This window comes from Canis aureus, chromosome 33 (assembly GCF_053574225.1).
Source record: "Canis aureus isolate CA01 chromosome 33, VMU_Caureus_v.1.0, whole genome shotgun sequence".
Classification (NCBI taxonomy): Eukaryota; Metazoa; Chordata; class Mammalia; order Carnivora; family Canidae; genus Canis; species Canis aureus.
Genome location: NC_135643.1, coordinates 29,542,316 through 29,568,254, shown reverse-complemented (window position 1 = coordinate 29,568,254; position 25,939 = coordinate 29,542,316). Strand labels below are relative to the sequence as shown.

Genomic DNA, 25,939 nt, shown 5'->3' with positions numbered 1-25,939 from the left:
TTGTCCCTCTCCGATTGACTTACTTCACTCAGCATAATACCCTCCAGTTCCATCCACATCGAAGCAAGTGGTGTGTATTTGTCGTTTCTAATGGCTGAGTAATATTCCATTGTATACATAAACCACATCTTCTTTATCCATTCATCTTTCAATGGGCACCGAGGCTCCTTCAACAGTTTGGCTATTGTGGACATTGCTGCTATAAACATTGGGGTGCAGATGTCTCGGTCTTTCACTGCATCTGCATCTTTGGGGTACTGATTAATCTATATCTTAAACAAGATTCTTTGCTTCCAGAATTACTTAATTCCCAGTGAAATTTGATGTCCTTAACCAAGGCTTATGGTATCCGTTAGTCCACAAACCAAACATTCGTACTCCTCAGGAGTGAACAGCCCAGGTCACTGCTCTATTTGCCACTTAATAAAATGCATGTCTGTTTGCTTCGCAAATCCTGGTAAAGAATGAAGATTAACTTTCTATTTAGAAAACTGCAGATCATGGAGGGAAATATAAACATTTGGAAGTATAATGAATTTATTATAATGAATTTTATATTTCAACCTAAGATGAATTTTAAGGTTATATAGGTCAAGATAATATTTGGAAAGGACAAGATATGGATATGAGAAATGTTTTTAACATTGATGAAGAACAAAGCTGGTACACCTAAGGTTAATATTTTGTTCTTTCTTCTTTGCTTCTTTTCTTTTTTCAACTTTAGGACAATCATGAAAATTTATAGAAACCTTTAACCTGAAGCAAAACAACTTTAAAACTGTCACATACATGTTTATGAAGACTGCATATTCTTTATTTTTGCAAAGGAAATATGCAATTTCCTTAGCAAGGGAAAGGAATGTGGCATTTTCTTATCCTACTCACCAAGTTTAAATTATATTTCAAGGAAACAGACAGTTAATATTTGCAGTTTTATGTCTTGGTATACATCTTTGTGGCATTTTAAAGTGTTTTCTAGAAGACCTAGGGAAGCTAAATAATTTCACGCTTTTATGGAGGTATTAGCAAAATGTAATTTAAGATTGTTTTTCATACTCCATAGAATTTAACCTAAAACTTTGTGGATGAAATTTGTGTTAATAACAGTCATTATCTAACATTTGTCATATTTGCTGTATCATCTTTAGGAAAATAAAGTGCAAAAGCCATAAGTCCTTCACTGAAACAGCAGGTCATATAGACAGTAAAAACAAAGCTGGAAATAGAGTAGTAATTCTGTACTTAAGCACATGAAATGTGTTTTGGATCTCTACAATTTGTTTTTCTAAGAAAAGAACTTAGAGTGACATAATTTTTTAAAGTACCTAAATGTCCTCATACTGCCTTAAGAAAACATTTTCTCTACATTACAATTTCACTTTTCCAAACAAAAATATGTTGCTTAGAAAATATTTTTCAGATAATGATTAAGGAAGAATCAGAAATATATCAAATAACAACTAGAAAATAGAAGGATTTTTCTCTTACAAAAAAGAAAGGAAAATATTTTTTAAGTATTTTGTTTTCCATCCATTCAGATAGACAAGATTGGTGATTGGCTTTGGCCAATAAACTTGGTAGTGATGTATTTTTTTTAATTTTCCTCCAAATATGGGTTACTTTGACTGCTAACCTGAATTTTTCTTATTTTGTAATGGTCTTCCGGTTGTTCAGATTGTATTAGGAGAAAGGACTCACATAAACAGTAACATGCCATTAAACCGCTATCTAGCTCTTTCTGGCATCATAATCTATAAAGGGCTCCTCCTGAGCATCTTCTGTGAAATGCGGAAGGCAGCGTGGTATGGAGGAAAAGGTGTGAACTCTGTAGTCAGACAGAGAATGAGTCAGATCCTAGTTCTCATCTGGGCAAGTTATATAATATTTCGACAGCTCAGGTGTAAAATATAAATACAGACCTTGCAGTATTAACTAGATAATATCTCTAAAGTGAACTTAATGCTATAGATTCTCAATATGTTACTAAGTGTCTGTAGTAATAGTATTCCACTGTAAGAGTTTCGGCAAATGAGCCCTGGGTTTACCCTCACACAGGGAGCAGAAGGCAGTTGAATCATTATAGGAAGAATATGAATATGTAAAATTACACAGGAAAGTAAAATGTTCCTCTGTCCTCTGACTCCTTCCCCATTCACTCCAGTGCTGTCCTATAATCGGGATGCTCTGTGCTCTTCTACCTCACGTGCAGCCTTTGAAAGAGCCTTTTCCTGTCTGGGCTTCAAGGAAGTTTCGTTCGTGAAATGAGACCAGGGACTGTACTAATTTATTTCTAAGTTTCTAAGAGAAAAGTCACCAATGTCTTATTTTTGATTCAACCAGCTTCTAGCATTCTCTGTTCCCAATTCTGAAAGCTGTTGTTTTCATGATTTGGATTTATTGCCAGCAGGCAAAGCAATTAGGGTAGATTTAATACTAAGTCTTACCTAAAAATCTGAAATGTTGTCCTCTTCTTCCCTAGCTAATTATATTGGACACAAAAATTTTGTAATTCTCAAGGATAGATCTTGTTAAATTCAATGTATAATTAACATTTTATGCTCCATTATTCATTATTACTCTCTGTCCTTTTTTTAAGGATTTATTTATTTATTCATGAGAGACACAAACAGAGAGAGAGAGGCAGAGACACAGGCAGAGGGAGAAACAGAGGGAGAAGCAGGCTCCCTGCAGGGAGTCCGATCCTGGAACCCCAGGATCACGACTTGAGCCAAAGGCAGGTGCCCAACCACTGAGCCACCCAGGGGTCCCTATTACTCTCTGTCTCTCTTTTTCACAAACACACCCACATGTATACATGGAGAGATGTGTATCTGAATATTTGTCAATTAAACCCTGCTTCTCAGATATACTGGAAAAGTAGAAGCTTTTAAAAATAAGTTTGTAGTAGAACCATCTTTTAAGCTGAAGAATCCTTTGACAAAATTAGTTGCTATCTATGATTTTTGTCTATACATGTGTATCAGAACTTTAAAAATCTCAACTTTTATGAAACGTTATTAGAACCCTATTATTTTTTTATTCTTTTACATTAAGTGGCACCTATAAAAACAAATCATCATAATGACACTTTACTTGAATAACAATCAATGCCCAGTACTATGCAAATACCACTGAAGAGGAGATCTGAGGACAGAGACAGGGTACATTAAAAATCTAATTGGTGCAGTTAACACCCTTGTCTGTTTGTTACTATGAAAATAATAATAAAGGTTTTCAGAATTAAAAATCAATTATTTGTCTAACAAGCTAGAATATTTCTGAGGCCCCAGAGTCTTGGGATTGTTTTCAAAGCAGGTGATAAATATTATAAGATCTTATTCATGTATTTTTCAAGTATTTTCTAGAATTTATTATTTTTAAAACTTCAAAATGTAATATAAATAAAGACTGTAGTTAACATCTCATCTATGACTCTATCCCAGACAGCTATGTGATTTTTAAGGAACATTAAATTTTAATTAATTTATAGTTATGGTATTTAGAGTTCCTTTTCATCTCTTATCCATGGGTCTTACAATTTTTCACTGACATTAATCCTCACAGCATACTTCTAATGGCATTTTTATTGTATGTGTATTTAGAGAGCAGATAAATTGAAGCTCTCAGGCTTCCAAAGGTCAAGCTATTTATTCAAGTCTATTCAGTGGGCTGTTCAATGAATGCAGTGTTTTTTATTCTTGATTCACTTACTGTAACAACTAAATACACTCTTTTCTTGGTTCTGTCATTAAGCGGTCTGAGTTAAATTCCCAAAGGATTTGAATCTGGTATAGTTCTGTTTGTTTTCTGGGTTGGTTAGCTTAAAATTTTCTTGTAGCAGAATTTATTAAGTGGTCCCATTACCCAATATAGTTGTGACTTTCTTTTTTTAAAAGATTTTTTAAAAAGATTTTATTTATTTTAGACAGAGAAAGAGAGAACGTGTGAGAGAGCACAAGCAGTGGAGAGGGAGAAAGAGGCTGCCCATTGAGCAGGGAGCCGAATGTGGGACTCGATCCCAGGACTCTGGGATTATAACCTGAACCAAAGACAGCTGCTTAACCGATTGAGCCACCCAGGTACTCCTAGTTGTGACTTTCTGGTTTTAGACTTTAAGAAAAGATATCAAGAGTAAATGAAGTGATTGATTTCTGATCCAAGATTAATTAATAGTTCAGGGAAAGTATCTTACAGCAGTGCAATCATTTTGCAGGTTAAAGTTGAGACAAATTACTTTTATTAGCTTTTCTATCTTCTAAAGTTAGTAATTAATGTACATTAGAATTCTCAGAACACATGACGTTTTTCTCTAGTCACTGTAAGAATAGGATATGTTCTTTCTTCCAAAAGAAACACCATCTAATTGAATTTAAAAGAAAAGAAAAGAAACACCATCATTTTCCTATTACAGAACATTTCTTATAGTCTAATCACTGTATCCTTAAGTGTGATTCATACATTCTCAGACATTTTCATATACATGCTTACTCTTTAAGAGACTTTTCACTCAGTTTTACTTGTTAAGTGAGACAAATAATATTTCCATTCTTTATGTAATTAATTTTAACTTCCCTTAGAGAGGCATCAAAAGTTAGTTATAAGAGGTAGTTTAGGGATACCTGGGTGGCTCGGCGGTTGAGTGTCTGCCTTTAGCCCAGGGCATGATCCTGAAGACCCGGGATCGAGTCCCTCATCGGGCTCCCTGCATGGAGCCTGCTTCTCTCTCTACCTGTGTCTCTGCCTCTCTCTCCCTGTGTCTCTCATGAATAAATAAATACAATTAAAAAAAAAAAGAGGTAGTTTAACGTTGGCTTGAAATAAATCAAGTATGGTAAAGCTTCTTTTTTAAACCACTTTCCCCCGACTTCATTTAGCCATGTTACTATAGAATTTGATAATAGCTATCATTCTATTCTACTAAAATATCAGGTGGCAGGAGAATAAAAAGTTTAGGGAAAAGGATTCTTGGGGGCAGGGATGTGAGAGAGGCAAGCTACTCACAGGCTGTCCGAAAACAAACAACAAAGCAAATGTGGTTGAATTATGATATCATTGAGTCCACTTATTTTATTTTTTTAAGTCCACTTATTCTAATTGAAAAGACACTATCTTTTATAGGAGGGATCACAAAAATATGATTTACTAGATCTGACTCAATTGCATATGTAATCTGGGAAAGCTTTCTTAAAGAAAACTTTCCATAAATGGGTCCACTGATTCACTTGATTTTTTTCAGTCATTTGTGCAGCCCTTACTACCAAGTGTCAGGCACCATCTGAGCACTGACGTTCAAGCTCTCTCAGTCCTCATGGAATTTCCAGCCTAATTGGGGATGGGGCTTTAAATGAACAGTTAGGCTAAAAGCCTATTACATGACAATTCTGTTAAGAGCTATGGCAGAGAAGCACAGGCAGCCTGGCCTGGTGGACAGAGCCTGGCAATGCTTCTCTAAATGGGTAGGTGACTTTAGGTGTGCCCTAACAGGTGAGCAGCATTTGGCAAGGAGAGAGAAACTACCCCTCTGGTGCAGTACCTTATAGATCAAATTACAGATGATGTTGGTCTTAGAATTTGGTTTCTGAAACACCATATTATCGACCATTATAGGGCTTTTGTATTCATCATGCTCTACCTTCTCTCCAAGCTTAAGACCACTAAAATATTAAATCAGTGCAAGCCACAAAGCCTTTCTTTTATCACTAGCTCTGACCTCTAAATGATACTCTGGATTTTGAAACTTGTATTAAAAAGAAGACTGCAGGGGTGCCTGGGTGGGTCCTTTGGTTAAGTCTCTGGCTTCAGCTCAAATCATGATTCCAGGGTCCTGGGATGGAGCCCCATGTCAGGCTTCCTGCTGAGGGGGGAGCTTGCTTCTCCCTCTGCCTCTGCTGTTCCCCCTGCTTGTTCTCTCTCTGTCTCTGTCCCTTTCTCTCTCTCTGTCAAATAAATAAATGAAATCTTAAAAAAAAATTTTTTTAAATAAGTTTATAAGGGTGCCTGGGTGGCTCAGCTGGTTAAGTACCCAACTCTTCATTTTGGCTCAGGTCATGATCTCAGGGTTCTGGAATGGTGCCCCACATCCAGCTCTATGCTCAGCACGGAGTCTGCTTGAGATTCTCTCTCTCTCTTTCTATCTCTCTCTCCCTTCTGCCGTCCCACTCATGCTTTCTCATAAATAAATAAAGCTTCAATGAAATAACTTATTGTGACAATACCAATGTATTATAATCTACCTACCATTTGATACAAGGCCACATTGCCAATCAGTTAGTAACCATTTTCCAACTGCCAAACAGCTTCAGTGGGATTAATTTATGAGAAATTGAATTTCTTTCAGGATTCTCTGTCTTCTCTGCCCAATGCAGAGAACAGAAGAGTGCAGTATATAATAAATCCTAATTTGTATTCAGCATTTACTATCAGGTACTGTCTTTAGTGTTGTGTGCATATTAGCTTACTCATTCCTCACAGCAATCCTAGGAGGTGGGAACTAGCATCCCTACTCTGTTAATGAGCAAATGGGAGCACAGAAAGGATAAATCTTTTGCCCAGAGTTACCAAGGTGCTTGTGGTGGAGTTCAGCTCAAAACCAGGCAATGTGTTCTCACTGCACATGACTCTGCTTCTACCATAAAGAATGAGGATCTTAAATTCAGAGTATCCCAGCTTTGCTCTTCAGTGTTTATATGACCTTGAGCAAGTTACTTACCTTCTCTAAGCCTTATCAACGGAGGATTAAAATAGTACCTCAAAGTTTAATCAGAAAAAGTAAAGTGAGGGATCCCTGGGTGGCGCAGTGGTTTGGCGCCTGCCTTTGGCCCAGGGCGTGATCCTGGAGACCCAGGATCGAATCCCACATCAGGCTCCCGGTGCATGGAGCCTGATCCTCCCTCTGCCTGTGTCTCTGCCTCTTTCTCTCTCTCTCTGTGACTATCATAAATAAATAAAAATTTAAAAAAAACATATCTAAAAAAAAAAAAAGAAAAAGTAAAGTGATAGATGTAACTTCATTTAAGTATGTTAAATATTTTAAAATAAAACATTAAGTAAGATTAGACTATGTTCCTGTCTGTACTAGGGGCATTAATAACTCCATGACTCAGGGGATCCCTAGGTGGCTCAGCAGTTTAGTGCCGCCCTCAGCCCAGGGAGTGATCCTGGACACCCGGGATCAAGTCCCACGTCGGGCTCCCTGCATGGAGCCTGCTTCTCCCTCTGCCTGTGTCTCTGCCTCTCTCTGTCTCTGTCTCTCTCTCTGTCTCTCTCTCTCTCTTCCTCCCTCTCTCTCTCTCTCTGTCTCTCTCTCTGTGTCTAATGAATAAATAAAATCTTAAAAAAAACATCCATGACTCAGAAGCCTCCTGGGTGTAAAAGCAAATGTTAGTAAGAACTATTATTTCATTCTACTACTCTTCACTGATCTTTAGAATTTTTCCAGCTGGACATACCACTTAACATTTCTATTAGTAATTAGGCACATTCTCTTCCCAAGAGAAAAAAATAATTTATCATTCAAACATACATAGATTTATCAATAAGGACTATGCTTTAGGAAAGAAAAAATTAGCTGGGTTTTAAAACTTTAAATAATGGATATACTATTAAAGGTACATTATGTTGCCAGTCCTAGTATACTTAACAGAACCACTTTTAAAAATAAAGGTATTTATTGATCCCGGAACTTGAAAGCTAATGCAGGCTTCAACTTTGCTTTGCTCTGGCAACTAAACCTCATCCCTAAGAATCCAGATTCTTTCATCTCTTCACCCTTTCTCCTTGCTGCCCTCATCCTAGCTCCTGCTCTTCCCATGGGAAGCCTAGGGCTTCCTTCTTTCATATCAACATGCAGAGAGTGAGTGAGTGTTTTCCCCCAAACATCCCACAAAACTTTGGAGTTCCTTTGTAAAAGGGAACAGAGAGGTCATGGGCTCCCCCTCCTCCCCTGGCTTGGAAAATGTCAGATTCTGATTAGCTACTGCCACTGCAATTTCTTTTCTAGCAACCCCAGTCACGTGGAAAGTTGCAAGAATCACTAATTCTCTAATTCAGAAGAGATACATGTAACACAAGGGAGCAGAACTGTGTTGTATCTGACTTATCCCAGTCCCTAAGAAAGTCTTCCACTTCACATAACCCACTTTATCCATTTTTATTATTTCTTCCTGAAACATAAGTCTTTGTTCTATATCTTTTTTTCCCCAGAAGCATACACATGGTGAACACACACACACACACACACACACACACATAGAAAAGACAGTCTTCTGTGGCATCATGCTCTCTGGTTGGTTTTTGCTCATTTGGGCACCTTTCATAAGTTATTTAAAAAGGAAATACTGGATAATGTTTCCCTTAGACTCAGGCAAGCAGTACTTCTCATCTTGCTTCCTCTATCCTTCCTATGGTGTGACCCTCCCCACAGAGTGAGGAGTCCACAGGGCCAAGGAGGCATGCCTTGCTAAACCGCCAAGAGGTTGCTAAAGCTCTGCGCCACTGGGGCTGCCCACATTTGTACTTTTTTTAAAAGCACAATGAAGGTTTGGTTACTAGGTTCAGTTTAGTTACAACCTTAATCAGTTTAAGACCCATTTCAGTAAATTATCTGAAATAGAATGTTTTTATTAGGCTCCTGGCTGAAAGCCCTGCCGGTTTTCTACTCATTAGTATTCGTATTACTAATATGGACAGAGGGATTCTAATTTTAGGGAGGGGTTTTGCCGATTAGATAAACAAAACAGAGCCCTCTACAGGGTGCCGGATTCTCCAACATATAACCAAACTCAGTCACCCAGGTTTTCTGGTTTCTCTTTTGCCAAGTTGCAAAGCCTCTTCTGCCTATTGGCAAGAAGGAAAAGACTTGGAGACTGGGCATGCAAGCAGCAGCCTTTTAGAAACTACTACCTCCCATTACATAAGAGAGTGAAGCTGAATGCCTAGGGTGGTCTAAGAGGGAGAGGAGGAAGAAGAAAGGCAAGATGAAAGCCAGCAAGATGAGGAAAGCTGCCTGTCCTGTGATGTGACATCTTCCCAGGTACATCAGATATTCAATCCTGAGCTCATAAGAGACCCTGGGAGAGTGGAGTTCTGGAGGCAATTGGTGAGGGGAACTGACTGACCCACCTGAATTGGTGTGGGGCAAAACCAAGATGAACCCCAGCAGAGGAGTCCAGTGGAGCAGGTCTCGATTCCCTTCATCTGTGAAATTGGGCCTTGAGCCAAGTCTAATCAGGTGTCTGAGGAATAAGGAATCACCAGGCAACATACTGAGTCTAAAAACAGCAACAAATAGTAATAATATTAATATTATGTTGGGAATTTGAGTTCAGTAAAATTTTCTAAGTACCTATTTAAAGCAATAATAAAACCTAATCTTAATCCTTTGGGGGGGGGGGAGCAAGCATTTAATCTACTTGCACACACTTCATAGAGAAGCTGAGTCCCACAGAAGCTTAAGCAATTTGCTCTATGTCACAAGACCAGAGGTGGAAAACCTGAGATTAGGCCAGAGGTTTCCTGAAGTCACTTTCCTCTTTCATGCTCAAATTTAACAAATAACAAACATAATAAAAATGAATAAGGGTTTTTTTTAGATACAAGTTGCTCAAATAGAAGGAACACAAGATGAGGAATGGGAAGACCTGGGCTCTGATCGTAATACATCTGCTCTTTGCAGGTATTTGCCTCTGGAAAAAATACTCTCTGAATGTGCTTTTTCATCTTTTAAGAATGACTCACTTGATTCCTTCCAACTAAAATATTTCACTGTTTTGTGAGTGCTTCTGCTTGGGGTGGGGCAGATGTTAGGGTGAATTCATGAAGCTCTGCAAGGGTCTTGGGGGAACTTCAGAAGACACAATAATTCTTAACCAGCATGGCCTCAGCTTCTGGGGGTGCAGGAAGGAGCCGATGAAAGAATATATTGGAAATACATAGAAGGCGCAGTCTCTGTACCCACACGGAACTGTGGCAGCCTTCAGTGCTTTAGGCATCCACCCTTCCCCTGGGAGAGTCCTGGAGGTGCTCAAGGGCATGAACCCCTTGGAAGCCATGACAGTTCTCATTCAAGTCATCCGGCCCTTCCGGAGATTCCTCCCCACCACGCACCCTGCTGGTCTTGTACCCTGAGCTGTTCCTCTGTTCTGCAGTTCAAATGTTTCAGACTGACCTACCTGAGTTGTAGGTGTCACTGCTAGATTAACATGTCTCCCATCTTTTTCCTGGGTCCCCTTCTCTTTTCTCACCAATGGCTGCCTTGTTGTAGCTGAGACAAAGAGGCATCTCTTGCAACCATGCTTATAGATATTCTAGTTTCCCAGAAGAAAAGTCTTGCTATCTTAGTCTCTCACCAAGCCTACAAGAGTTTTACATTTGCATGTGGGCTTTATGTATATGCATCTCCTGTATTCATTCATTTTTCCAACATATATGTACTTAACAATTATTATATGTAAGGTACAGTTTCCAGGAGATGTGGAAAGAGGAGTGAAAAAAGTAGACAAAGTTCATATTCTAGGGCAGTGAGAGGGTAGAGGTGGGTCATCAGATAATATACAGGATGCCCAGTTAAACTTGAGTTTTAGATAAATAACCCATAATTTCTAATATGACTATGTCCAATTCAATCTTTGGGATATATAAAAAATATTTAGGATATATGTAACTTAGAAATTATGTTGTTTATCTGAAATTAAAATTTAAGTGGATATGCTATACTTTTAGTTCTAAAATCTGGCATTCCTGGTAGGGAGACAGATTTGAAATAAAAAAAGTATGCCTCATGTGGTAACTAGTGCAATAAAGAAAATTCAGTAAGGTAGTGAGCATAGGAAGTGGTGGTGGGGTATCCAGGCAACCCCTGTAGTAAGGTAAGGGGACATTTGAGCTAAGGCTGAAGGCCATGAGAGGTGTGCAAAAAGACAAGTGATTTTTTTCCAAAACATTAATAGCTCTTAAAGGTTGGGGCTAGGACTTTTATTTTATTGTGTCATAAAATGCTGCATTTCTATACATTTCAAAATATGTAGGTCATTTTGTACCTCCTACCTTCGCCCAACCCAGTGTTCATATTCATTTGCCATTAGACAACCAGAGTAGAAAATTAGTAAACTAAAGTAAGCTAGAGAGAATAAATAGGAATGGAGAGCAAAAACCCATTTTCTTGACTCTTCCCCAGAGCTGGATCTAGAACTCCCTCTTGGGTGCCTTGCTGCTTTCAAATAATCTTCCTCTACCAATGTTATTTACCCAATTGCTGCCAAAGCCTCTGTGGCCCCAAGCATTATAAAAGGACGCCCAGCACCTCCACCATGTCTTCCTGGAGAAGAGGACTAAAGGCCAGTCCTGCTCAGCCTTCAAGACACTGAGATTCTTCTGTGCACTGTCACTGTCAGGAAAAAACACACTCAATGTTTCAGATGGCAGTGACCATTAGTCTTTATTTTATTACGGGGACACACCAACACCCCCTACTCCAGAGGTAGAAGAACAACCTTAAGACCGATGCCATGTTCACAGCATAGAGAATATAGTCAGTGATGTTATAATAACATTGTATGCTACGTACACTCATGGTGAGCATACCATAACTTATAGAGAAGCTGCATCTGAATCACTAAGCTAGCTGTACATCTGAAACTCATGTGACATTGTATGTCAATTATACTCAAATAAAATATTAAAAAATAAAATAAATTAAAAGATAAAATTAAATTAAAAAATAAATAAACCTAAGGAAGAGTTGAAAATTCCAGAAAAAAAATTAAAAAGACTGATATCATGTTCTGCTCACTATTACTCTTTCCATCCACTGCTGGTCCACGTTCCTTGTAGCTATTTTCCTCTTCTGTGTGGATGAGTTCTTTTTGAGATGCAGTACTTAAAAGAAACAAAATCTGATTTGACAAGTGAATGTAAAACTATATTATGCTGAAAATTTTAAGCTACAACTCCTTGTAAATTCCCATCGCCAGAATAGAAAACAATTGCCCTCAGGCAGCAATATTACCACTAAATGACCTATTTCCTGTTAGCACTCAGTTTCATAAGACAACTACCTTCCTTCCTATCTTTCAGTATTCTTTCAAGTTGCCCCTGATTAGCATACCTGAGATAATTGTAAAAGTCCTGAGGGATGTCTTACATTAGAGCTCTAAAGAGCATTTGGTTTGAGAAAGAGAGAAGGGAAGGAACAAAGAAAGAAACAAAGTAGCAAGCTGGCTTTCCTAAAGGTCAGTACAACTTATTTAAACACACACATCATCATATTTGAGTAATACACAGGGAATACTTTAGAATTTAAAGTATAAGAGAGAGAACCCTATCATCTACCTGTAAAGATGTTAGCTGCTGTTTTTTCATTATTACTATCTTTGGAATATCCTTCAGTACTTGTGAAATGCATTCGGAAATAGATGAACAGTTTCTCTAACAAATAGGAGACTCTCTACACACACATGAAACCTAATTGTCATTTTTTTGTCTCTGCTTTTCTGATTTTTCTGCATATGTATATTTTTACTACATTATGTAGCAATGTCATTGTAACTTTATTTGAAGGGGACTCATAATATTTTATGCTCATATACCAGAAAATATTAATACACTATATGACACATGGTTTATTCTTCTTTAACGCTCCTTTTGATTCATGTTTCTTTATTTAATGAAGTGCAAGAAAACTTCGCTCAAAAAAAAAATCCTGTGACCTCAATTAGATGTCCTCTTAAGTTATTTTTATATGTATTGTTTTTTCTGGCTCAAAACTCAGCTCTTTGGGCACAGGTATCTCTCATGCCTATTTCATCTTTATATCCCATGAAACACTCAGCCCAGAGTACAATAGCTAGAAAATTCTCACTAAATCTTAGTTGAATAAATTAACGTCTTCCAGAATCCCATAGCTCAGACTTGGCGCTCAGAGTTCTCCAGCTCTTCATCCTTAACATTCCTTTCCCACAACCTGGCAAACTAGGTTGGAAAGTAGCAGAATGCTCCTTGGCCTCCTAATATAAGCTTGAATATATTCTTCTTGACATAACTTATTAGAAAGGTAAAATGCTCTGAGTCACTTTGTCACTTTTCCTTCTTTTTCTCTTCCCTTGCTTCATTCAGGAAAAAGCTTTATTCATTTTAAATTTAAAATTAAAATTAAAATTTCAAAATTTTAACTTTAAAATTTTGTGAGATACTTATTGAAAATATAAACACGTGAAAAAACATTTAACCTTACGAGTGATAAATGTAAAACTGGGCAACAGTAAACTCTTATTTGTGCTTATTAAAATTGCCCCCCAAATAATTAAAATTGTGATATCCGATGTTGATGAAGTTGTGAAAACGTAACACAGAGTGGGGGCCGATTAAGCAGATAAAACTCAGATTCCTTTTGGAAAGCAATTTCAAAATATTTACAAAGGTGGGTTTTTTGTTTATCTTTAATAGCAAAAATTGGCAACAATCAAGTATTCTTCTGTTTGGGACAGATTAAACATATGATCACACCTGACTTTGTTAGAAGATAATCAAACCATTCACAAGACAATCATGAATACCATGTGAAAACAACTATGTAGGATCAAAAAATAAAAAATCAGAGTGTCAAACTATGTGATAAGCTTACAATTGCTTGAAAACACGTAAACATAAATAAGAAAGACTAGACGGAAACAGGACAAAATAATTATAAGGGTGATAGAACCATAGGTGCATTTGTTTGTTTCCTACTATGTTAAAAGATTATTTTAACAATATATAAACATTTTAAAAAGGGATCAAGTTTTAGTCTCTCAGTGTTCACGTATTAAAGAGGATGTTAACCAGATACCTAAGCAATGTCTCTTTTCCTTGCTTCAGAATCACGGCATGTACTTTGTTCAGTTCCAGGGGTTTAACCATTTTTTTTATTATTATTCTGGCTACCATGGTTATTCTTTGAAAGTCTAAACAAAGTTTGTATTGTTTCCTGGCAGCATCTCTTATTTGCATTAAACCATGAGTTATGATATTAGTGCATCCTGTTGTGGATTCTTTGAAGAGAGCAGACTTGATAGCTCTTCTTCTGTTGCAGAGTAAATGATAGTCCTCTTTCAGGGCATTTTCTATTTCCAACTTGTTACTCTTTGTGATGTACAAATGGCTGGTCAAAATTTTCCTATAATGGCCATTGCTCTTCTCTCAGCATTTTTGCCATTTATCCAAGGAAAGTGCAAGAGTTACAATTATAGTGTAACTTTATATACAAAGCAGAATTTCTTCCAGAAAGTTAAGACTTTAGCAATTATAATAAACCAATATAGGAGTAAAATATTATTTTGCTCTTCTAGAAGGATAACGTAAGCTTCATATTCTTCATTTATCTTGGAGGTATACCTAAATCATCTTTATATAAGTTATATTTAATTCAGGTTTCTATACATTCTGAAAGGTCATTTATAAATGAGAAGTATAAACCAAATGATAATGAGAATAGAAATACTCCCATGAATTCTCTCCCAGTTTTTAGATGCTTTCATTCATTCAGGAATGTATCTACTATTAAGAGCACAACCTCTTAAGCTAGATCATGAGAGTTGAAATCTTGGCTAGAGTTGTGTGAATCTAGAAAAGTTACTTAAACCTCTCTGTGCCACAGTTTCTTCATCTGTTAAATAGAGATAAAAAATACATCATAGAAATTTGTGAGAATTAAATGAATTGATGAATGTAAAATTCCTGGACCTTAAATATGGTACTATTATTAATGTACATGTTTTCGAAGCTGAGAGCACAAATATTAAAATGGCGCAGTCTCTGCCCTGTAGGTGACTTAGAAAACACACTTAAAAATCAATTAAGTTTGCTGTGAACCTAAAACTGTTCTAAAAATAGTCTTTTTTTTTAAATCAATTAAAGAGCAACTTTACTACCCTCAGTGAAAAGAAGAAAGCTGTCCCATCATTGGTGCACACTGTAAATGACTTTGGGAATGTTTTTAAATGAAAATGAAATTCTGGTTGATATGACTCTGAGCCACATGGAAGCATTGAGAGCCAGATTATCTCACCTTTGCTTCTGGGCACTTCATGACTTCTCCTCTTTGGAAAATAATTGCTAGTTCAGAGCCTAGGAAAACTGTTATACAACCTCGTCTTTCTGAGATGGGAAACTTTTCTGACCTAGTAACATCATCCAAAAGCCTATCACTCCATAGGACAATGAGAGCCACAGTTCTGAATGTTTTATTCTAATTATTTTTTACCATGAAATTGAGAAGCCAAAGCCATGTTTATTTTTGACTTTTGTGTCAAATGTGTCTAATTTTGTAGGAATTCAAAGATGTGTGTGTTCTTTAAGCTTTAGATTTGGAAATACTTGTTAGATTAAGTCTCATAAATATAATGATTTAGTCTTTATTTTCCTGAGCTGATGAACCACTTAAAAGTTCTCCATCAAGAGAGCTTATATTTTCAGATGTCTTTAATTCATTCCACAAATATTTACTTATTGCCTACAAGGTACCCAATACCATGCTAGATACTCATTTCTGTCGGTAAGTTGCTTCAGCTTTCTTAATGGAGAAAAGACTGAATAAAGGAAATTAACCCTATGTTATCCTTGGTCCTTAGCACATAGAATTTTGAACCAAATGAACTCATTTGTATTTATACTAGTAGGCACTTATTTTTCTACTTCTAGAGCATTATTGGATAGTTATATCCTCTAATTATATATATATATATATATCATTTTATCTCTATTTAACAGATGATATATATATATAACAGATGATATATATATATATAATATATATATATATATATATCTTATGGATTTTGTCTATTTTATTTAATAGTATCTATTTTTTTCATGAGGGTGAGCCCGGGTTGCCTGGAACAGTAGGACAAAACGGAATACCAGGGCCAAAGGTTAGTACAAATGAAACCAAGCAGAATCATTTGAGAGTTGAGTTTTCATGAAATTGTAACCTATAACTTTTTTTTAGGTCCCACTGGTTTTACTTGGATGGAATATTTGTCAGTAGTATAATATGCAACAGTATAAAAGTGTGACTAATGACCAAATTATATTTGTGACTCTCATTTGCAGAAAAACAAATAAATATGATCAAAATCTTTATTCTGGGATACTTCAATAACATGAGAAAAAGCCCATATTTCAAATAAGACTATTGTCATTTTGTCACTTAGTGAGTGTATTAAAATGTAGGCCATATCCACACTTCCTAAAATGTTCATAATATTTATAAGACTTACTAAAGATGATTCTCACAATGCCACTGTGGCCTTTCTTCAATATTTGATCACCTCCAACACTTACGTAACATAACTGGTTAGTTAAATGAAGAGCAAAGATGTGGCATGTTTTGATTTTTAAGATTTTATTTTATTTTTATTATTCATTCATTTTATTTTTTTAAAGACTTTATTCATTCATGAAGGACACAGAGACATAGAGGGAGAAGCAGGCTCCCTGCAAGGACCCTAGTGCAGCAGGGGATCCCAGAATTCTGGGATCACACCCTGAGCTGAAGGCAGACACTCACCCATCAACCTTGAGCCACCCAAGCGTCCCTAAGATTTTTATTTTCTTAAAGTAATCTCTGCACCCAATATGGGGCTCAAACTCACAACCCCTAGATGAAGAGTCATATACTCTACCAACTGGGTACCAGGCACCCCAAGATGTAGCGTGTTTAAAATTTAAAAATGGATATAGTCTGAATTACTAAATAGGGAAAAAATGTAATGAGGATTTGGGGGCATTGCAAGTTTTCTTTGTTTTTTGAAGAACAAATGAATCTGTTAAATATAAAAAGATTGGTGACAGTTTAAACTGTTTAAACCAGACAGACAAATCCCAAATCCTTTGATGAGTGAACATCCCTTGAAGTACATAGCTAATGTCTAATCCTGTCAGCTGTGCTAGTGTGTATCTGTACCCACAGATGCCTGTCAGCTGATTTTACAGATCACATTGCTATTGACAGGCGCCTAGGACAGACCTAAAATTTATAGACCTGTCCTTTGTCCTGCAGGAGAGGAAAGAAAATATTCCTTCTGGGACTACAGCCATTCTCCTGTCTTTTCCCCTCTTTTGCTCCATGCTAAAAAGCCAAATGATAAGAGTTAACGGCTAAGGCATGTTCTCAGTGCTATTCTGTTGCCTAGCAACCATCAGGATGGATATTGAGCACTGAAAGGTGGCCAGAAATTCAGAAAGCCAAAGGGTGAGACAGAGTCCCAGCAAATGAAGAATCTTGCCTCAAAACTGACTTCGAGTGGTTTTTAAGTTAAAAAAAAAAAACACAATAATCATCTTAAACCATTTTTTTAAGCAGCCTGACCTCATGGCAACACTTACTAATGCTTTTCATAAGAGGAATATTATAATGTGTATGATTTACTTTAGAATTTTCCCGCTCCTTCACCTGTGCCTTCCTGGGTAAAGTGAAAATAAGAATTCTCTGCAAAGCACAATTTTGCATTTTAGTTTTCATACTGTCCAGGTCAGCATTTTCAATAAAGACATTCTCCTAAATTCACTTCAACTCTGCCCCATTCTAGTCTCTTTCCTAAAGGTACCAATGCCTCCTGGAATATACCTGATTGAGAACATGCTGGTTACCAGGAGGTTAAAGAGAGTTCATGACACTGTGAAGGGGTCCAAATTCAGGACCAGGTTTTTGATCATGTTTAAAGAAGACAGATTGGGGGACTTAAGCAGACTCCAGACCCCTGAAATAATCTATACACAGGAGGCTGCTTTGAATAAAAGACCATGAAAGGATGTGCTAGCCCACTTTACTGGTTCTGAGTTTGGGAAGAATAAAAACTTGAAAACTAAGAAGCCACTCAAGACATTGAATTGCTACCACATTGTTCTTAATGCCCCTAAAGCTGATTTCCGGCTGATAATCTGAAATATCTTTCTTTAGTCCCTTAAAAGTAAAGAATTAAGATTACATTTGATATTCATATCCAGGCCCAATTCTTCAGGAAATTCATCTCACCATTTGTTTTCAATATAGCAATTCTAATATTGCCAAAATAGAAAGGGTCACACATAATTGACTTAGTATGTTCAATATCTGACTTTGTTAGGTGTTGTTCAATTGGGTGTTTTATAATTTAATGTGCCACTCAATCTTTGTCCTTTTGCTCAGGGAGAACCTGGAGATCAAGGTGAAAAGGTAAGTAAGAGTGATTCTGCCTATAATTATCTTTTTTATCCCCCTAAAGAGAAATCAAACCGAACTGTATATAAGTATGGTTGACTAGATAGTAATAAATATTGATCCATAGATATAGATATAACAACCACTGTTCTTGTCAAACTGTTAATTATAAAAGGAGACCTGCAGAACTTCTGTTTTGCCTACTTGGTAATGCCACACGCCAATGCTTTTCTAAGTGTCCACATCACTCCCTACTGCTTCTAAGGTCACTAAGTTAAAGGTAGACAGATGTTTACCTGCAACAAATACACTGGAAATTGCCCCACAAATAATTCCATTCAAAAAGCAAAAAGAGAAACAAAAGGAGGAGGGGAGTGCCATATGTTACATTTCTCACAGACGTCCTTCTTGAATACTTTTGGGGCGTCCTGATTATTTTTAGGCTCTCTGTGCATATCATGGTGCTAATTTTCCTGGTTCTCATGCGATTTACATTAATAACTCTCGAGAAATGTGCTGCCTGCGTAGGAAGCTGCCAAGATACTACTTCATGCTCTTTATAAGTGATCTTCCTAACAAATTAATGTTATCACTTCTAATCCAAAAAGTAGATCTAAAGATCCAGCAAATTTCTTGAATGTAACTGTATTTTTCGGCACTGTAAACCAAAAATTAAAAAGACATTTATTTAAATGTCACATTTATTTAAATGACGAACATGGCCCCGTCAAACCCTTCACTTTGTAACCGCTCTCAGCCAGTCTTCCTAACAAGGAAGTTTGTTCTGTTTTGTTTTTTAATAAAGGATTTCCAAGCAATCCTTTAAAAAGTATGCTAATAGGCTGCCTGTCAAAGTTCCCTCATAACAGATCATCAGTACATTTATTTGGCATCCAACCAGTTCATTGTTATTAACTTGAAATTAATTAGTCATAAGATCACTCTTTTGTATAGAAATTAAGGAGGGAAAAGGATCAGTGCCGGCACCGTTCTAGGGATTCATCAGATAGAGCAGCTCAGGCTCCCGGGCTGCTGTGGTGTATCCGTCATCATAGACAAATGTCTATGAGCAAGTTAGCTTCATAGTTATTTGAAATAAGAAAATGGAGAGAAAAAAGTAAGTCTCTCTCCCGCACATCTCTTCCCTCTTCCAGGGAAACGATCATGAGTACTTTATCTCTTATTTATAGGAAATTTTTAAATGATGGAAAAGTGACCTCTTAGGAAGCTAAACAGAAGGGCATTCCAGCTTATGGAATCTATGAACAATAATGCATTGTTCTTGCTAACGGCTATCATTAACAGCTTATGGTGCATCAGTTGTTTTACACACAGCGTATTGTTTATTTCTTGTAACCCCATAAAGCATTCTTGCCCTTACGTTACACATGCAAAACGTGATGTAGGGAGGATTTCATTTGCCCAGTAGGTGCTGGAGCTGGGCTCAGTCTCTCTGGCGCCAAAGTCCATGATGTTTCCACTATGACATGCTGTAAAGACTTAAAGAATTCAGCATTGAAGGAATCAAAGCATGGATAATGAGCGAATGACTTTTTTTTTTTTTCTAACACATTGCTTTGTGGTAGAAAGGAGATGTCAGTGAGGGAATAAGCACAGGAAATCTCAAAAATAACCAAGAAAGCATGAACTCTCCAATTTCCTTTACTCTAATTTAAAAAGAGAGTTTTCAAATAAAATATAAAGCATTCATTTCACAAAAGTAAAACATAGGTGCAGATAAATTAATCTTCTGTCCACAGTTTTGAGGGCTGTGTCATGCACTGTGAAACCCTGGAGATTTGAACTGAGCTGAACTCAGACAGAGTAGGATTTGCACAGAGAGAAAGGAAAACGGCGGGCGAAGCCTAGGTGTCAGGAATGGCAGGAGGTCGTAAGGCATGTGGCATGTAGAGAGAATGGTTAGGAAAAAGGCTTTCTTGAGTAGAAAAGAGATAGAGTTAAGGAGGCTTTAAGTGCCAGAATGAGCTATTAGAAGTCAGAGAAAGTATTGCTTTCTGTTGATATCATAGAATAGTTTATTTTTTAAAAAAAGTTTTATTTATTTATTCATAGAGACACAGAGAGAGAGAGGCAGAGACACAGGCAGAAGGAGAAGCGAGCTTCATGCAGGGAGCCCAACGTGGGACTCGATCCCAGGTCTCCAGGACCACTCCCCGGGCTGCAGGCGCCACTGGGGCTGCCCTATCACAGACTAGTTTAAAACTGTTCACCTATGTTCACTGTAATAAATTTTAGACTAGTTGATATCAGGCAGCTGCTCAAGTGAAAATATGTTAGCTCTGCAGAACATTTGCAACAGATTTTAATATATAGTACACAGGAAAGCAAACTTAAAATAATGAAAGCTACTATATGTAATGTCACCAATATATTTTACTGTATCACTTTTCCCCCCTTAGGGAGATCCTGGAGAGAACGGTCCCAAAGGTGACACAGGCGAAAAGGTACAGTGTTATGAAATATGAAAGATGTGTATGAGCAAGAAATGTTATATCATGCAAGTGAAAATGGAAGATTTTGAGAGAGGTGAGTGGTAGTAGTTTAATATGATAAGATCAGAAATAATTCTACAAGTTTAGAAAACATTTGAATATCTAGCTTATATAGGTGATCATTCCACAAGCTCCAAGCTACAAATTTAAATATTTTAAAAGTAAAATGGTATATCACAAATTCTAGAAAATGTGTAGCTAGGATTGCAGTAATATGGCTTTAAAGAAATAAAACCATTTATTCATATAGAGTCCCTTCATACTCAGAGATATAAAAATAAAGTTTCTAAAGTGATTCCTTTTGTTCCAGTTTGGGGAGACAAGTCACAGGATTGAGATGAAATTTAAAAGTTTGAAAGTAAATGTCATTTGATTAGAGCCTCTAATGCAATCTTGAAAATTTGCCTTAACTTGAAATCTACTAAATCCAGATACTTTGTCAGCCTTTACATTGCCCCCCCCCCCCACCTTTTAAAGCATTGTTAGTATTTATATTACAGTGGTCTTGTGGCTTATCTTCCTACATCTTCTCATCACCCACTCCCCATCTATCATTATAGCTTTTGTTTGGATTCATACTTCACAGACATCTCTGGCATAAGAAGGGTATTTCACTTCACTTGTGCTGTAAAGAATTAAGAAAAATTTTAGGAAAATGAAAACAGAATAGTTGGATTTTCATTAAAATCAAGCTAAGTAATTGAGTAATAAAAAAAAGATTTATTCATTTAAGCTTAGAGTTGAGGATAAAAATATTTCACTTTGAAATTATTACAGTACAGATGGATAATGGTTAGTCATAAAAGCATCCCCATAAAATAAAGAGAAATTTATCTTTCTCATTCTTATAAATATTAATATAAATATGGCATGGGTGGTAGGAATGAATTAATGTCACCAAGTAGCAGTTGTGTTTGTATTCAAGGAGCAGTCTGGAAATTAGAGTGGACCCTCTGTCTCTTGTAGACCAGGGTTTCCCATCCTCAGCATTATTGACATATTGGGCCAGATAATTCTTTGTTGTGGGGGCTCTTGGATGTTTAATATTCCTGGCCTGTGCCCATTAGATTCTAGTAGTTGCGACAACCAAACCTATCTCTAGACATTGCCAAGTGGCCCCTGGAGGACAAAATCACTTCTAGTTGAAAACCATTCCTATAGACCCATTTTATATACTTGTCAAATTTAATTAACATGCTGCAATCAAATATGGCATGAATATTCTTAATATTTAGTAAGACCAATGATACACCTCAATCACTCTCAAAGTCAGAATTTTAAACCCCAGATGTATAAACCTGGATATTATATTTAACTTTCTTGATTATACTTAAAACCAGAAGTCAGCAAAGTTCCTGTAAAGGACCATAAAATAAATATTTTAGGTTTTCTGGGCCTTGTGGTCTCTCTATGACAACTCTTCAACTCTGTTCTTGTAGTGTGAAAGCAACCGTAAACAACATGTACACACACTAGTATGGCTATGTTCCAATAAAACTTTATTTCTGGACATTGAAATTTTAATTTCATGTAATTTTCATGTGTCATGAAATATTATTGTTCTTTTGATTTTTTTTAACCATGTAAAAATATAAAAAACATTCTTAGCACATGGGCCACACAAAAACAGGTGCTAGCTGGAGTTGGTCTGAAGGCCTTAGTTGACAGTCTGCTCAAAGAAAGGAAATCTTCTAAACAGAGAGCCATTTTTTCAAGTGAAAAAAGTCTGAACTATACCTGTGTGGATTTCTGTAGACAATTTTATGCTTTAGAAGATGGATTTTTAAAGTTTCATGTTTGGAATGTAGGCCAATAATTGTTTCTTTAATCACACATTTTTTTAATTCAATTTTCCAGTAGTAAAGCAACATTTTTCTTTGAAAAGGCCAAGTCTGCCTCAAAAGAATACTGTTCTTATTTTTTATATTAATGCAAATCATTTACCATACTGACTCACACATAGTAAACTCTCAATAAATGTTAGCTTTCTTACCACATGGAAATTGAAATCCACTAGATTGGTTGTTTTCTTTTTTATCAAAAATTTTTATTAGTCAACTGAAATTAAGTACAAGAAATGGTTCAGTTAAAACGGAAATCATTTCTATAAACCTTCAATGGGCCTAAACAGGGGATTGTAAATAGGAATCTGTAACATATAATATGTAATCTGACCTGTAGCATTCATCCTGAGAATGCTGTAATTGGAATATAATTTTTGATGTGTTTTTTTAAACATTTCCTGCTTCTGTCATATAATTTGTTTCCAGTATGTTGAAAATACTCTTCTCATGGCCTTTGGTTTCAGTATGTGAAACTCATTCATCATTTACCAAGTTTGAGATGTAAAATCAAAATATGCTTTTTTTTTTCTGCCATTGATGTAGTAAATTACATCATTGACTGATTCACTTTAATAGGATTTTTTTTTCCTTTTGATCCAACTCAGTGCCTTTGGATGGTAAAACAATCTAAACCTTTCCAGACTGGTCATCTGGAAATGCTGTGGAACTGTAAAAACCAATAGGCTGTGTTTCGTCCGTGGCCAGCAACTGCAGTACTCTCTAGGCTTGAGAGTCACACTCCAAAGAATGATTTCAATCATGTGTGGAGTTACTATGCAAACGTTAGGTTCTGCTCTTTGGAGCATTAATCCCACCGACAAATGTAGAAACGCATTTGTTATCTCTTTCAGCCAACTTGAAAGTAGGTGTGTGTGCAGCAAGCTGAATGGCTTGATCATGCCACTGTATTATTCACAATTCATTGTATGTTGATTCAGAAGCTTCACATTCCCTGTCTTGGAATGACCTGTCTGTGCCTTCACTTTCTCTGCTCCCTCAGTCTCCATTCATGTAAGCACACTGCATTCTTAGTTTATGCCTACATAGCATCTTTAATTTGCATCCTCTCGTCTTTTCTGGAAGCCACACCCATACTTGGAGCTACCATCAAATCGTCTCTTCTTAAAATCACATGTGAAGTCCTATCTCCAGGGGCTTCCCCACCCCCGGCAAGGGGCCTTCTCTAACTTGGCACATGTGGTCACCTCAGGTTAACATACTGTGTCTGTCCACTCCTGCCTCTACCTTCTATTCTTCAGTTCCCTGGGACCTCAAGTTATAAGTCATTTCCCTCCCTGGGGCAGCCTTTCAGTCACCTCCAGGTTGGTTAGGTTACTTACTCTCTGCTCCTACAGCACTCTTTAAAATCCCTTTCATAACCATCATCAGGGTTTATTGTAATTTCTTGTCTAATTGGACATCTAGCTCATTGGGAAAGAAAAAACAAATAAACAAAAAACTATATGATGTCAAACTATTCCCAGCACCAATCCAGGTTCCTGGCACATAGTTGTAAGATAGTAAATATTTATTGAATAGACAACCTTTAAAAAAAAAATCTGTTTTCCTTACAACTGTTTTTCATTTTCACGGAATGGTAGAACTTTGTCCTGTGACATGCATTTATTTTTCTTTCTTTTTTATAAAGATTTTATTTATTTATGAGAGACACACAGAGAGAGGCAGAAACACAGGCCAAAGGAGAAGTAGGCTTCCTGCAAGGAGCCCGATGTGGGACTTGATCCCTGATCCTGGGATCAGGCCCTAAGCCAAAGGCAGAAGCTCAACCACTGAGCCACCTAGGCGTGTCTATACAGGGACACAAGGTTTCCCAAACATGAGAATCTCTTCCTAGCCCATATTTTTCTTTAAATAATGGAAAGAAAGAAAGAAAATATTTTTCATGCTTTCAATCAGTAATATTTTGTGTATATATATATTGGCAGGTGACTATGATGAGCACAGATTAAGGGTGGAGATTGTAACTGCCTTGCTCCCTGTTCTTACCCAGTACCGGGTATATCTGCAAACAGACCATGCTGGCACTTCATCAGTGCTCAAACATTTATTGAATGAATTAATGAATGATAGAAATGTCACCATGTTCACTTCATTTATCCACCTAGACTTTATTAACACATACGTAAATACTTACTACCTATTGTGTTTGAAAATAATCGTGACCAAAAACGGAAACTCTCTGTATTTGAGTGATCAAAAGTCAAATTCATTTATCTCAAGTGTCTTCTCCAAGTATTTGTGTCTCATCCTGCGGAAACTTGTTTCTAGACCAGCTGACTTATGAAGCTAAGAGTATACTTAAGACATAGTTGGGTTTTTCCTACTTTAATCCTGTATTCACTTTCACTTTTGGAGGAATGAGGATTATAAACACTGGCTGTTTTATTTCCACTATTTGAAGCGCTATCCTTTAAAATGTTTAACTTATGACAGTCTTTCAGCAGTTGTCTTGCTACTTAAAAGTTATAAAAATTCTTTGAGATTTCACAGTCTAAGTTTTTAAAAAGAGAATTAAAATATCATTCATAGTCCTTCCAAATGAAACTGCTCCAATTTCCACAAATAAATCAGTCTTTCAGGAAACTGTCCTTTACTCTCCATCCAATTTCTATGAGAACTAAGTCTTGTCCTTATTCTCATTGGTAGGTTACCCAGCCACTTTCCATTAGGACACTAAAAATAAAAGGTTTTAAACTGCAGTTAATACAAGCAACTTCCTTTTATTTACAAGTTTATTGCAACCTTTATGCCCTGTTGTCAAAATGAAATAAACCGATAATTCTTATTCTAATAAAAAGTACATGGCAATGGAATTTAGGGAGTCCAAAATTCACTTATTCTCTAGTTGCTTCAATTTCCTTATCTATTAAGTGAAAACAGTAATATCTACCCTATCTCATCAGAGATTTATGGGGTATAAATGAGATGAGAGAAGGGACTTAGCAAAGTCAAAATTGCTTTTAGGAATATTAAGGTCTTATTGTGCAAAATATTGCAAACCTGATTCGTTGGTGTTGATGGCTTTCAGATTTGATTTAGTAGAAAGAGAAGTGTTATTTTATTAGCTGCATTTATTTTACTCCCCATTTGGACCTCAATTGAATGTTACTGGTGAGAAGGAGAAATCAGTATAAGACAGTATTTAGGGGCTTAATGTTTTGTAATGTTTTAATTTTTAACTTGGGTAATAACAATTACAGACATCAAAAGAGCTCACATATGTATCAGTTTCTTCAGTAAGCTAATTTATTATTTCCTTCTTCCTAAGCTTTTTTTCCTTCCTAAAATTTTTTTCATTTTGACCCTTGACTGCTGACTTGTTTAAAACATTCTTTTTGAGATTTGTTCATTCACTTGCCATATAGGTATCGAGCATCTCCTATGGGCTG

The 25,939-nt window shown here is 36.6% G+C and overlaps 1 protein-coding gene across 1 annotated transcript in view; it reads left to right on the top strand.

The window, feature by feature from the left end:
• Positions 1 to 25,939, top strand: part of COL25A1 (collagen type XXV alpha 1 chain) — a 446,874-nt gene that overhangs the window by 348,000 nt on the left and 72,935 nt on the right. Inside the window, exons 13-15 of the mRNA XM_077882265.1 lie at positions 15,849 to 15,902; positions 18,161 to 18,187; positions 20,593 to 20,637. Coding sequence (XP_077738391.1) covers positions 15,849 to 15,902; positions 18,161 to 18,187; positions 20,593 to 20,637 — 126 coding nt within the window. The remainder of the gene's footprint in view (positions 1 to 15,848; positions 15,903 to 18,160; positions 18,188 to 20,592; positions 20,638 to 25,939) is intronic.